Here is a 14,096-nt window from a genome sequence, read left to right on the forward strand (position 1 = left end):
TCTGCTAACATCCCCACACCTCAGTATCTTAACAACCAAAACTAGAGGCTCAGTACTCCCTCAATATTCTTTTCTAGATTTACTTCACCCATAGGGAGAGGAGAACTTACACACACACATCAACTTCAAATGGTGATTACATTTGAAAAAGATTGAAATGTACATTTTCAGGGGAGGAGGGGAGGCTCAGTGTTCATTCAGAAAAACAAAGGGGTGTTCGATCGATACTAAAGATCCAAAGATGGGTCGTGAATTTACACCAACGGAGTAAAATAGTAACGATTCCTTTCTCATTTGAAACTTTTCAGTTTGAGACGAGTAGCGTGAAATTCTACTGATTATGGAAAGACTAAGTATGTCATTGTACCCGCCCAGCGGTTATGGAAATTCACACATTTATAGCTGCATACTGATGGGCCTGTAATATGCCTCTTCAGCTGGTTCACAGTATTGACGTTTCCCAGGCCATCCCCCACCAAAAAAAAAAAAAAAAAAACTCCAAACCTACTGTTCAACTGTGACAGTTTTAAAGGGAAACAGAGTAACCTCAGTTAATCATTGAGATAGGTGGTCAGAGTCATTGCCATCCCCTAATGCCTGCAAGCTTCCTGTTTTAAGCCACAAATTAGGTGGCCTGAAACAGCAGAGATTTGTCCTCTCACAGTTCTAGAAGCCAGAAGTCCAAGATCAATTTGTTGGCAGGGCTAGGCTCCCTGCATAGACAGTAGAAGACGATGTTTTCTCATTTCTTCTAGCTTCTGGTGGCCATTCTTGGCTCTCTTTTCCCTGTTAGATGCGCCCCTCCAATCTCTGACTTTGTGTGTGTGTGTGTGTGTGTGTGTGTGTGTGTGTGTTGGGCAAACTCAGTCATCCTCCTGTGTTTCTCCTTTACTCTGACACTACTGTCACATCCTGTAACACTTCTGACAGCAGGCGTGTGGGGGTCCTCAGGCACCAGCTGGGTGTCCTACAATTCAACTCAATTCTGACTCTGTCTACCTGGAAATAGTACCAGATCCTGCAGGTTAAGGGCTCAGTCCCACTAGCACCTCCCAACTTCAGGTGCCAATCTTAAGTCCAAGTTGTCACCTGTGCTTCTGATCTGTCTGCTGGTGGATCAGAGGTTCCAACAACCCCCTCCTTGGTTTTGATTAATTTGCTAGAGTGGCTCACAGAACTCAGAGAAACACTTCACTTACTAGATTACCGGTTTATTATGAAGGGATATGACTCAGAAACAGCCAGAAAAAAGGGATGCACAGGGCAAGGTATATGGAAAGAGCAGTGAGCTTCTCTGCCTCTACAAGCACCACTCTCCCCAAGTCTCCATGTGTTCACCAACCTACAAACTCTTTGAACCCCTACCTTTTGGGTTTTATGGGGGCTGCATTACCTGGGCATGAGGGATTAAATCACTGGCCATTGGTGACTGATTCAACCTCCAGTCCCTCTCCCCTCCAAGAAGATGAGGGGATGGGGCTGAAAGTTCTGCCCCTTTAATTGTGTGGTTGGAACCCTGGCAACCAGTCACCTTCCCTTGGGGCTTTCCAAAAGTCATGTCATCAACATAAAGACACCTACAATGCAATCCTCGGGTAGGAAATTCCAAGGGTTTTTAGGAGCTCTGTGCCAGGAATGGGGATGAAGACCAAATATATATTTTTTTTTTTATGAATCACAATATCACAATCTGTTTCTCTTCTCTTCTTATGAGAACACCATCCTGACTGGACTGAGAGCCCATTCTAATGACCTCATCTTATATTTTAATTCTGATTATAACTGCAAAGACTCTATTTCCAATAGAGTAGCTGCTGGGCATTGAACCCAGGGCCTTGTGCACGCTAAGCATGCGCTCTACCACTTGAGCTATGCCCTCCCTCCTAAAGCCAGTAATTTTTATGGTGGTTTGTTGTGCAGCAGTCACATAAATGCAGAAGCTATCAGGGCTGAGTCAACAGTTCTAGACTATTCCTTAAGAATAATATACAAGCAAGCAACAAGAATCCATTTTCTGCTACATGAAACTCTAAGCTAGTATGTTAACTCTTCTCTGCAAAGTCTTCAGAATCCCAAATTCTTTCTCTCCTGTTCCTCTGACATGTTAAGAATGATGCCCCTGCCTGTGTAGATCAAGAAGTCACCCCTCTGTGGCTGCATTCCAGGCAGCAAGAAGGAGAAAAGTGAAAGGAAGGTACTGCCCTTCCCTTCAAAGGCATGACCCAGTAGTTTGCACTAATCAATTCCACTCACACCTCATTGGCCAGAACTTAGTCACATGATTGCTCTAGGTGCAAGGGAGCCTGGGAAATGTAGTCTTCCTTCTAAGCAGCCATGTGCCCATCTGAAATGCAAAGGTTTCCCTGGAACCTCTGAAATTAGGCAGAGAAGCATGACAAGGTCTGGCCAGTGGAAAGTGAATGGTAATGACATTGCAACATTTCAGCCTAACATGTACAGATCTGAACCCCTTACTGACCTGCACAGAGCATGAGCAGAAAATAAACTTTAATTGTGTAAAGACATCTAAGGGCTGTTTGTTATTACAACATAACCTAGCCTACACTGACCATCACACAAGCTTCAGGGGAAGGAGGAAATATTAACTTTGATGATGAAATCAGATTTTTTAGCTTCTATCAAGGCAATAGTCTGGAAAGCTGTTTGGCAATAGGGAAAAAAAGGATTTTATAAATTCTTTAAACTCTATGTGTTGACATTCAATTATGAAAGACTTATGCTCAAGGTTACTATATGTCAGATATAGACCTGAGATTATGATGATGATGATAATTATAACAATAGTAGTAATAGAATAGCTGCCACTAGTTCTTTACTACAGCTAGCCTTGTGCTAAGTCCTTACCATGAATATTAACTCCTTTAATCTTTATAGCAAGTCTGTGAGATAGACAGCATTGTTACCTCCAAGGAAATGAGGCACAGAGAGGTTAAGTAACTTGCCCAAGGTCATAGAGCTAATAAGTGATGAAGCCAAAATTCAAATTTAGGCTCCAGGTTCAGAACTAAGGTAAGAAAAGTAAGGTGAGTCATGTTAATGCAGGCTCAGATGCAATCTTTATTTTAAACTTTTTCAGTTAAGGTAGTCAAAAAGTACAAATGTCCATTTATAAAATAAATAAGACATGGGGGTATAATGTACAGCTTGGTGAATACAGCTAATAATACTGTATTGTCTATTTGAAAGTTGCTGAGAATAGATCTTAAAAGTTCTAATCACAAGAAAAAATTGTAAAAAAGATAAAAAACAAAAAATTTGACATTTTATTAATGTATAATTTTGCATTTTTTATTTTAAAAAATATTACACTAGAATATTATTTATCTTGATCACTGGGTTTGGGGGTGCCCTGGTAAATTTTGCACCTGAGTGCCTGCCTCACTCACCTCACTCTGCTAGGCTAGCTGGCTTAACAATCTGAGCTTTTAGCCTCTGAGTCAGACAATCCTAACCCGCCCAGTCTTTGTGGCTCGCAGGATGGAGAACGGGACAGGGAAACAGGTGCTAAGAGAGATGTGTCCTGAAGCCGTCTCTCCCAGCTGAAATCTCAGAATTGGGAGGCCTGATACGTAGGTAAGAGGGAGCTATAAGCTGAGAGACTTCAGTCTGCTTCCTTCCTGCTTAGGTTGCTAGCAAGGACACCAAGGGGCAGAGCCCTGTGGCAACTTGAGGACATTCACAGCAAAGGGATAGCAGATGGGCAGCCAGCTTGGACAAAGAAGATATCTGAGTTGGCACCTTCAAGCTGCCCTGGGTTCTCAGGGGCACAGGTGGGAGGTGGGAGTTTCCAAGTGCCCTCTGGGAAAAGGAGAAGGCAGTTAAAAATCAACCTGGTGTGGGAGCTGCAGATTTACAGATACCAACTACTATATATAAGGTAGATAAACAACAATTTTATGCTGTACAGCACAGGGAACTATACTCAACACCTTGTAGGAACCTATAACAAAAAAGAATACGAAAGGGAACATACGCATGTATACATATGACCGAACTATTGTGCTGGACACCGGAAACTGGCACAACATAGTAACTGATATACTTCAATAAAAAAGAGTGCAAAAAAAAAAAAAAAAAAAAAAAAAAAAACCCTCAACCTGATGGGCTTGAGGCTTGCTGGAAGAGAAACGCGATCTTAATTCCTACATGCAGATCGCCCCCCACACACCCCGGAGCCTCTGCCCTCCATTCCCTCCCCTGGACTGTGCTCGGACTCCTCTGACTTCTCAGAAGTAGTGAGGAAGGTGGAGATGTAGCTGCCAAGCGCCAAGGAGCTCTTCAGCTCCCCTCCCTGCCGCTTCTCGTGTGAAACTCTGGTTTGAGAACTTCCTCAAACACCCCACACCGCCCCCAAGCAGAACTGCACAGCCCAGAGAGCTATTGATCGATGGAGCCTCCCAGAGTCCCCAGGCCGGTAGTCCAGAGCAGTGGGAAAACCCAGGCAAGAGGCGCAAGTGTGCGCGGGGACCCAGGTGCACCTGCCTTCAGCTCTTCGCCACGTGGATTCAGCCGCCGGGCTCCCTGCCTGAGCCTGCTCCGGCGGAAAACGGGATCACGGCGTGGTGTACTTCCTGGGGCTCTAGGGAAGCTTCAGACACGTGACACCTGCCACGTTCTTAGCGTGGGACGAAGCCCTGGATAATGAGTGGGTCTCTGGGTTGCTTTCACACGTGACGTATTGAATTTAGGTGTGTACACCGGCGCTTGTGGCATGCGCGAGTGCGCCTGTGCAGTGAATCCTTGAAGTGACATCGCCGGGCCTGAGAGTCAGTAATGGGAGGTGTTTTTGGTGCCTTGATCGATTTGCCAAACCGTCCTCCCAAAAGGCTGTAACCGGTTCAAATCCCAGCATCCGGGTATCAGGGGTGTGTCTCACCCACACACTTGGGTGAATCCTCCAATTCATCGAATGCTCTGATCGTTTGCCAAATTATGATAGGCGCTGAAGGAAAGATGTATTCCACGTGCTTTTAATTTTTAAGTCACTTATTAGGAACAGAGAGAATTTCAAGACTGTTTCACGTGGGATCGTATTTATTTTTATAATCTGGCTGCTCTTGGCCATTTCCTTTTCTTGAGAGCGTTAGTCACTTCTTAACGGCTTAACTTCTAAGTTTTTTACAGCTTAAGGAAAACAGTTTTGTCTACCTTCGGCCTTGCAAACTTATCTTTTTTTCCCCTCTGTCTTGCTGCTTGTGTGTGTGTGTGTGTGTGTGTGTGTGACCTCTAACCTGAATGGGATTTTTAATGGAGAGTTTCTTAGCATTTTTGTTTTGAAGTGTAGTTGATTCACAATGTTAGTTTCAGGTGTACAGCAAAGTGATTCACTTTTACTTATACATACATACATGTTTTTTCCTTTCAGATTCTTTTCCTTCATATACTATTACAAGAAATTGAATACAGTCCCCTGTGCTGTACAGTAGGCCCTTGTTTATCTATTTTATATATATAGTAACATGTATCTGTTAATCCTCAGCCCCTAATTTATCCCTCCCTGCCCTTTCCCGTTGGGTAACCATAGTTTGTTTTCTGTGTCCATGGGTCTGTCTTTGGTTTGTAAACAGAATCTGTGTCAATGTTTTTAGATTCCACATGTAAGTGATTCCCTGTGATTTTTGTCTTTCTCTGTCTGACTTACATTAGCATTTTTTTAAAACTTACTTAAAAAGTCTTCACTGCACCAAGATGAATTCTTATGAATTTACCATACTTTCAGCACTTTCGTGGCCTTTTTTTTTAACCCTTAATTCTGGGATCCAACTGGGATTTACTTTCAGTTTAGCCATCTTTTAACCTTTTCTGTCCACAAGAGATACTGTGTGCATTTTATTGTGACGTCCTTTTTTCTGTATTCAAAAGACACCTGAGCTTCTTTCTTTGTGAATTGTCAGCTGTGCCCTTTGTCCACTCTTCTAATGAGCATTTGCGGGGGGGGGGGGGGGGGAATGACAAAACTGAGAGCCAGCCCTTATTGAGCACTTGCCATATGCTCGCACGATGCTAAGGGCCTTGTGTGTGTCTCTCCTTTAAACCTCATCCCAGCCCACTGTATAGATGGAAACATTAAACTCAAAGCTGATGAGGGTATGAGTTTCCCAAAGGCTAACAAGACCGTCTGAAGAGTGGAATCCAGGTGTGCTGAGAGACTCCGGATTCCGCATACTTAACCGTTTTCTGGAGCAATTTTTTTTTTTTTTTTTTTTTACTATGAATGGCTTTTAGCTAGATGGAGGTGGGAGAGGGACATTAGAAGGGCTACAATATATGAAAACAAACATATGTATGCTCACATATGATTGAAGCATTACACTGTACACCAGAAACTGACACAACACTGTAAACTGACTATACTTCAATAAATATATATATAATATATATATATATAAAGGGCTGCAAAAAACCATCAAAGGTTCAGAGTGGGGACCACCACAGGATGGGGACTGGACAGTCCTGGAGATGGAGTTACTGGAGGAGCTGGACTTTAGAACACAGCGAGGGTTTCACATAGTAAGAAGGAAGGCTGGGGACAATTCCTAGGATCACGCCCCTGTGCCAAGAGAGCTTGAGGTCCCTTTAAGGATGCTACTAGCTGAACCCCCAGACCTGGAATCCTAGGGCTTTCAGAAAGGGAACTCCCTTTTTAGTTGGGGAGTTTATGCTGAGCATCTGACTCCCAAGGTTCCTGACACCTTGGACTCCTCTCCTTCCTCCACTTGCCCTCCTATAGCAATGGAGACTGGAGGCTCCAGCTCTGAAATCTATTCCATGTCCCTCTCCTTCTCCTGTCCCCAGCTTCCCACCCACCCCCCGCCCTCGCAGGTCACGTTACTACGACTCCTCACTCTGGAATAAAAGTTTCAAACATCAGTGTCTACAGGCAGAGCCTCTAGGAACACAGCCATGTGCCCGTGTCGGATGCAGCCGGTGCCCATGGTGCCACGGCGAGTGGTCTGATTCACTGATACCAACTAGAACTGTCCCAGCCCCATGGAGCCCAGGTAGTCCTTCTCCATCTTGTAGTTATTGGTCCATGGCTGCTAGTTTCCTGAGGCTCCCAGAAGGGACTGCCATAAGCGAGTTGGCTTAAAACAACAGAAACTTACTTGCGCAGAGTTCTGGAGGCCAAGGGTCTGAAATCAAGGTGTCCGAAGGACTTTGCTCCCACCAAGGGCTTTAAGGGACAATCCTCTGTGGCCTCTTCCTGGCTTCTGGTGTTTGCCGACCATCCTTGGGGTTCTTTGGGGGTCGCCGTATCGCTCCAATGTCTGCCCCGGCTCCACGTGTCTCTCCTTTTCCGATAAAGTCACCATGGGGTTTAGGGTCCATCTTGTCCAGTGTGACCTAATGACATCTGCAAAGACCCTATTGCTACACGAGGTCCTGCACTGAGATTCTGGGCAGACATGAATTTGAGAGTGACAAATTCAAACCACTACAGTCATCAAGGACAGATGTCCTCCAAGAGCACGAGGGGAAGGACAGAGAGGCAGTGGGGTGTGTTTACAAGATCAGTCCAGGGAAGCGACCCTTCTTCTGCGTCTGTTCTCCTGTCGGGCAGATCAATCACGTGACCCCCAGGGCTGGTCCCACCACAAGCCAGGGAGGCTGGGAAGATGCAGGGGAACACACAGATATTTGGGGAGCCCTCCTCCATCCCTGGGTTCTGGCTGTACCTCTGGAGCCCAGCACATCATCTGGTTCATAGTAAATGCTCAATGCAAGTTTGTTGAATAAATGAATTACTTCCAGGAAAGTGGGAGAATAGCCAAATCAAAAAACTGGAGGGCACCCTGACCCTGTTCTCCTGTCGGCTGGGGACCAGCAGAAGCTGGAGGGGACTTCCCCGCACCATAGAACAAATCAAGTCCCTCTGACGGGCATTCCCAGGGTGGGGCGCAGTCGGTCCCTGGCAGGTTCAGGCAGGCAGAGAGGGCCCCGTAGCTGTGTGAGGGCTGGCTTCCTTCCCCCTTGCTGGCTGCCCTGTGCCCGCCCTCTGCCCTGCAGCACAACCGATGCGGCCGGCGTGGAGGACCATGCTAGCTGAGGAGCGCTCACGCTGCCAGGTGCCCGGCTGGCCCTGGACGCCCGTCCTGCGCGTCGCCTTGCTGCTGCTACTCACTGGCACGGTGATGTACTCCTTCTTCCACTGCCTGCGCTTCGCCGGGCAGCAGCAGCTAGATTCAGCTGTGGTAAGTCGAGAAGGGAGGACAGGAAAGCCACGAACACCTGCCACCTGCTCGCTCAGGAGCCTGGGGACCTCCTGGGGGGGGGGGCCTGGCCTGGGGGTAGGGGGTGCAGAGGGGAGCTGAGCCACAGGAAAGAGAATCGGCTCGGAGCAGAGGGGTGGTGAGCTAGAGCGCAAACAACCTAATAACCGAAAAGCAAAAACCAAAACCAAAAAAATAATCAGAGTGAAACGGATAAAACTCAGCCAGGGAGAAAGATCTGGAGGAATGGGACAGGAGAGAGCCCAGAACAGGGAGCTAAGGCAGGAGGCTGCCCCGCGGGGTCTGGAGAGTCAGTTCTGCCCCAGAGGTGAATCCCAGGTGGAGATCCCGCGGTGCGGGGTGTATCTGAGAGAGATGCATCCGATATGGGCAAGAAAAGTGACTCGTCTTCGGTGTTCCCCCGGCAGGCTGACTCAGAGGCTGCTGGGGGCTTCACGAACCAGGGAGGGGGGCGGTTCTGGGGCAAACGAGGACCAGAGGAAGCCTGGACACCCACCCCAGGACCTGACTTTGGGGGCTGCGTTGGGGGGTTTCCAGGGGAGAGGGGAAGGTTGTCCACAGCGCTCGCGTTCCGTCCTGGGTGCTAAGACGTTCCTTTGGAGGTCTTTTCTTTAAGTTCGCTGCTAGTTCAAACCTACTTCCTCTTTTGAGTTCTTAAAGGTCACAGTCAGCCGGGTGGGATCTGGATAGGAGGGTGGGCAGAGAAAAGAGAACTTGAGAGAGAGAGAGAGAGAGAGAGAGAGAGTGTGTGTGTGTGTGTGTTTGTGTGTTGGGGGGTTGGTGGGGGACAGTCAAGACCTCTGGTGCTTATATTCTAGCCCTCTTTTCTCTTTGTTTTTCTTCCAGTGGGACTTAGCTGAGCTCCAGCTAAATCACACAGGTAACACCAAGTGCACGTCTGTATTCGAGAAAGAGAAAAGGAGAGAGAAGGAAAGTGGGTGGGGCAGAGAGAGAGAGGGAAAGAGAAAGAGAAATTGAAAGAGAAAGGATGAAGGAAAGAGAGAAAGACAGGGAGATGGGGCGGTCTGTTTCTGCGTGAGGCCACCTTCTTCAGCGTTGTATTTTTCTCCCAGAGGAGCGACCAAACCAACCAAACCAGCGCCCACGGCAATCGCTCACATGCCTCCCTTCATACCATAAACGTGAAACGGGCAGCTACTGTGAGGCGGCCACCGTTCCAGGTGCCACCATAGCTAACAGAAGAGTCTGGAATCCCTGCCCTCTCAGTATTTCCCTTCTACCGAGGGGATCGGATAATAACTAAATGATCAAGTAAAACGTGTAGCCTGCCAAGTAGAGCAAAACACACACGTAGCGCATGTGAGAGGCCTGATAAGTAAGGGAGGGGCACCGGGCACGCCGGGTTCGGTTTGCCCTTGAAAATGGGGCCTTCGAGGAAGGTGCCCCTGATGAGGGGGTGTTAGAGCAAAGAGGTAAAGGAATGTGAGAGAGAACGCTCTTTGGCAGCCCCTCCCGGCCCCTCTCTAACCCTCTGTCTTCCTCTCTGGGTCTCCCACACTCATCCCCAGAGATCTGGGTGTGTGTTCGTGCCATTTTATAATGGAGGAAACCACTCGTCCTCTTTTTTTTTTCCTCTTGGGCAATTTCTGTTCAGGCTGTTATAGCAGAATAACACAGACCAGGTAGCTTATAAACAAGACAGTCATTTCTCATGGTCCTGGAGGCTGGGAAGGTCAAGGTCGAGGCATCGGTAGTTCCGGTGTCTGGTGAGAGCCTTCCTCCTGGTTCAGAGACGGCCATCTTCTTGTTGTATCTTCACATGGTGGAAAGGAGAGTGCTCTCTGAGATCTCTCTCTCTCTCTCTTGCTCGCTCTTTTTTTTTTTTTTTTTTTTTTTGTATTGAGATATAATTGACATGTAACACTGTATTAGTTGTGGATGTACAACATAGCGATTTGATATTTGCATATATTATAAACCTATCACCACCATGTCTCCTTAACACCCATCTCCGTACAGTTAGGATGTTTTGTTTTTGCTGCTGCTGAGAATTCTTAAGATCTCTCCTAGCAACTTTCAAATATACAGCACAGCAGCGTGAACTCCAGTTAGACATCCCCAGCTTCATCTAACTTCTTTGATTAAGGTTGTACCTTTTTCAACCATCTTCACCCACTTCCCCCACCCTCCATCCCCCACCTCCAGCAACTGAACTGTCCTCCTTATCTGTATCTGTGAGTCTGGGTTTTGCTTTGTTTTATTTTGTTTTAGATTCCACCTATGAGTGAGGTCGTCCGGCATTTGTCTTTGTCTGACTTATTTCACGTTGCATAATGCCCTCCAGGTCCATCTATGTTCTTGCAAATGGCAGAATTTCACTCTTTACTTTTTTGTGGCTGAATAATATTCAGCCATAAAAAATAATATATAATGTATTATTTGTATACATTATATATATTATATATATACATATATATATATACCACATCTTCTTTATCCATTCATATTCATCAGTGGATATGAACTTCACCTTCGTGATCTAATCACTTCCCACAGCCCCATCTTCCAACACCAGCCCCTTAGAGTTTAGTTTTTTTAAAACAATAATAAGAAAAAAATTTTTTGTCAATAATATACATTATTTTATCAATAATATATATTAATATCTAAGGAATGTGTAAACCAAATGAACTAAACTTTAAAATTGTACCAAAAGGAATAACAGAATACCTGAATGAAGGAACCCACTGCTTCAGTAGAAGCAAGAATTTAGTATTGCAATATAGGTTGCACCAAGTGATGTCTAATATCAACCTAATTAAAACTCCCAAATATGTTTCCTTTTTTATATATAGGAACACTTGAAATGCTTTACTTTTTGGCGGTGGAGTGGGGTGGGATGGAAAAATCTCAGTTAAATATTTATTAAGCTGACACATTCCCAGAATATTCAACCCGAATATTCAAGAACGTGTCAGTCATTTGGTCGCAGTCTTCCCTTTGGCTTCATAATTTTGGTAGTTTTTCTTCATAATTTAAGGGGGTTAGATTTCAACATAGGAGTTTGGGGCATTCCCCCGGCAGCACTCAGTTTCCCTAAACCTCCATCCTTCCACCCCTCCCCCCCACTGCCCCCCCCAACCCCGCCTCCAGGATCCCGGAAGGACCCGAGGCTGCGCTGGCAGGGGGGCCCGGCCCTGGGTCGCTCCTTCGTGCACGGGCCGGAACTGGACAACGGGCAGCTGCGTGTGCAGCGCAGCGGAATCTACAGGCTGCACATCCAGGTGACGCTGACCAACTGCTCCTCGACGGCCAGGCCGCACAGCGCCACCCTGACGGTGGGCATCTGCTCCCCCGCCGCCCACAGCATCAGCCTGCTGCGTCTCCACTTCGACCGCAGTTGCTCCGTTGCGTCCCAGCGCTTGACGCCCTTGGCCCGCGGGGACGTCCTCTGCACCAACCTGACTCTGCCCCTGCTGCCCTCCGGGAACGCTGATGAGACCTTCTTTGGGGTCCAGTGGGTACACCCCTGACCATTCCTGACCCAGCTTTGCTGGGAGTGATTTTAGTCTTTTTTCTTTTCTTCCATAGTATTTTATTTTATTGTATTGTATTTTATTGTATTGTATTTTATTTTTTTTTGATACAATTGCAAAGGCGATTGTTTTCTTAATCTCTGTTAAGAGATTTTTTTTTTATGTAGAATTTATTGCTTTACTTTAGTGAATTTGTTTTTATTTTAGTGAATCTGTTTACTAGTTCCAGTGTTATTTTTAGAATTTCTATTGACCTTTTTTGTTTTTCTTTCTTTCTTTCTTTCTTTCTTTCTTTCTTTCTTTCTTTCTTTCTTTCTTTCTTTCTTTCTTTCTTTCTTTCTTTCTTTCTTTCTTTCTTTCTTTCTTTCTTTCTTTCTTTCTTTCTTTCTTTCTTTCTTTCTTTCTTTCTTTCTTTTTTGGTGGAAGTACTGGGGATTGAACCCAGGACTTAGCGCATGCTGAACAGGCGCTCCACCAGTGAGCTTACCCAAGTCTGATACCATTTCTTATTCTTGTACGTACATAGGTCATTTCACGCCTCTATCTGTAGAATAAATTCCCAGAAGTGAAATGTCTGGGTCCAAAGGGTGTGTTTCTAATTTTGATACGTGTTTAACAAATTGGCCTTCACAGGTGTTGAACTAATTTAGGTTTTTAATCTGGTGTGTGTGAGCATGCTGCTTCATGCTATGTAAAATGAAGCCTTTCATTTGTTTTATTTCTAGTAAAAGAGGAACCTGTTTTTCTCCCCATGGACTTCAGAGTTACTTGAATCATTTGTATTTTCTGTAAAATCGTGTGTATACACTCTTTTTAAATTTTTATTTTTATTTTTTTAATTTTTCATTGAAGTGTAGTTGACTTACAATGTTAGTTTCAGCAAAGAGATTCAGTTGGACATATATATTTTTTTCTTTTCAGATTCACTTTTTTTTCTTTTCAGATTCATTTCCATTATGTTATTACAAGAAATTGAGTATAGTTCCCTGTGCTGTACAGTAAGTTCTTGTTGTTTATTTGTTTTATATAATGTGTGTCTTTTTTTAATTCAGGTGCAATTCACATAACATACAATTAACCCTTTTAAAGGGGACGATTCAATGGCATTTATTAGTACATTTGCATAACTATACTCAACATCTTGTAATAAGCCATAATGGAAAAGAATATGAAAAAGAATATGTCTATACATGTGTAAATAGCTGAATTACTTTACCGTACCCCAGAAATTAATACATTGTAAGTCAACTATACTTCAATTTTTAAAATTCAAAAATAAAAAAAAAAAAAATTGCTGTGCAACCACCACTTTTATCTAGTTCCAGAACATTTCCATCACCCAAGAGGAAACCTCATTCCTACTAACAGTTACTCTCTGTCCTCCCCCACCACTCCAGTCCCTGGCAACCACTGATCTGCATGCTATCTTTACAGATTTACCTCTTCTATATTTATGGGAATGGAATCATACCATTTTATTCTTCTGTGTCTGGCTTCTTTTATTTAGCATAAATGTTTTCAAGGGTCATCCCCATTGCAGTGTGTATCGGACTGTCATACTTTTTCTGGCCAAATAATATTCCATTGCCTGGATGGACCTCATTTTGCTTATCCATCATCTGTTGATAGACGTTTGGTTTGTCTCTACCTTTTGGCTGCTGTGAATTGCACTATGAACGTCAGTGTACATGTATCTATTTGAATCCTGTTGTCAATTCCTATGAAAATATATACCTAGGAATGGAATTTGCAGGTCCTTTGGTAATCCTGTTTAACTTTTTGAGAAACCACCAAATAGTTTTGCAGTGCACACATGTTTGCCCAGTTTTTGCAAATTTGAGCCAGCAAGCTTTAGTTTACTGTTTGGTCGAAGGTTTCTGTATGTTAAGGAAAATTCCTGTATGCTTCTGTATGTTAGCCTTTTATCTATAACTTGCATTGCAAGTATCTTCTCAGGTTATCTTTCACTTTTTGACGTTGCCTAAGATTTTTTTTCTTGCTGTGCAGACATTCTTTCTATTTGTACATCCTCGGACATACCTGTTTCTTCTTTAATGGCTTATGGATTTCCTGACCCAACACTCTCTCAAAGTCCACACTGCTCAAAATCGTTCTCAATTTAACCTGGCTTGAAGCTCACGCCCTGAGACCTCAGCTCTATCCTGGCACTATCACGGCACCCCCCCCCCCAACTCCCTCCAAAAATTTTTAATTAATTAAGTAAGTAACGTGAAAATGACTTGAGCTTAAGAGCTCTGGCTTCTCACATATTACCAAACTTCTCCAAACCTCTTCCCTCCCATATACATATTTGTTTTCTTCCTTCCTCTTTCCTTCAAAACAATCA

The 14,096-nt window shown here is 44.7% G+C and overlaps 1 protein-coding gene across 1 annotated transcript; it reads left to right on the plus strand.

Annotated features, from left to right (window-relative positions):
* The first annotated feature begins 7,648 nt into the window (after positions 1 to 7,648).
* On the plus strand, positions 7,649 to 11,862 carry CD70 (CD70 molecule). Its single transcript, XM_032465753.1, has 3 exons — positions 7,649 to 8,213; positions 9,099 to 9,132; positions 11,367 to 11,862. Exons 1-3 carry the CDS (start codon positions 8,037 to 8,039, stop codon positions 11,744 to 11,746), a joined length of 591 nt encoding a protein of 196 aa, XP_032321644.1. The 5' UTR covers positions 7,649 to 8,036; the 3' UTR covers positions 11,747 to 11,862.
* The last annotated feature ends 2,234 nt before the right edge of the window (positions 11,863 to 14,096 follow it).

This window comes from Camelus ferus, chromosome 22, assembly GCF_009834535.1.
Source record: "Camelus ferus isolate YT-003-E chromosome 22, BCGSAC_Cfer_1.0, whole genome shotgun sequence".
NCBI lineage: Eukaryota > Metazoa > Chordata > Mammalia > Artiodactyla > Camelidae > Camelus > Camelus ferus.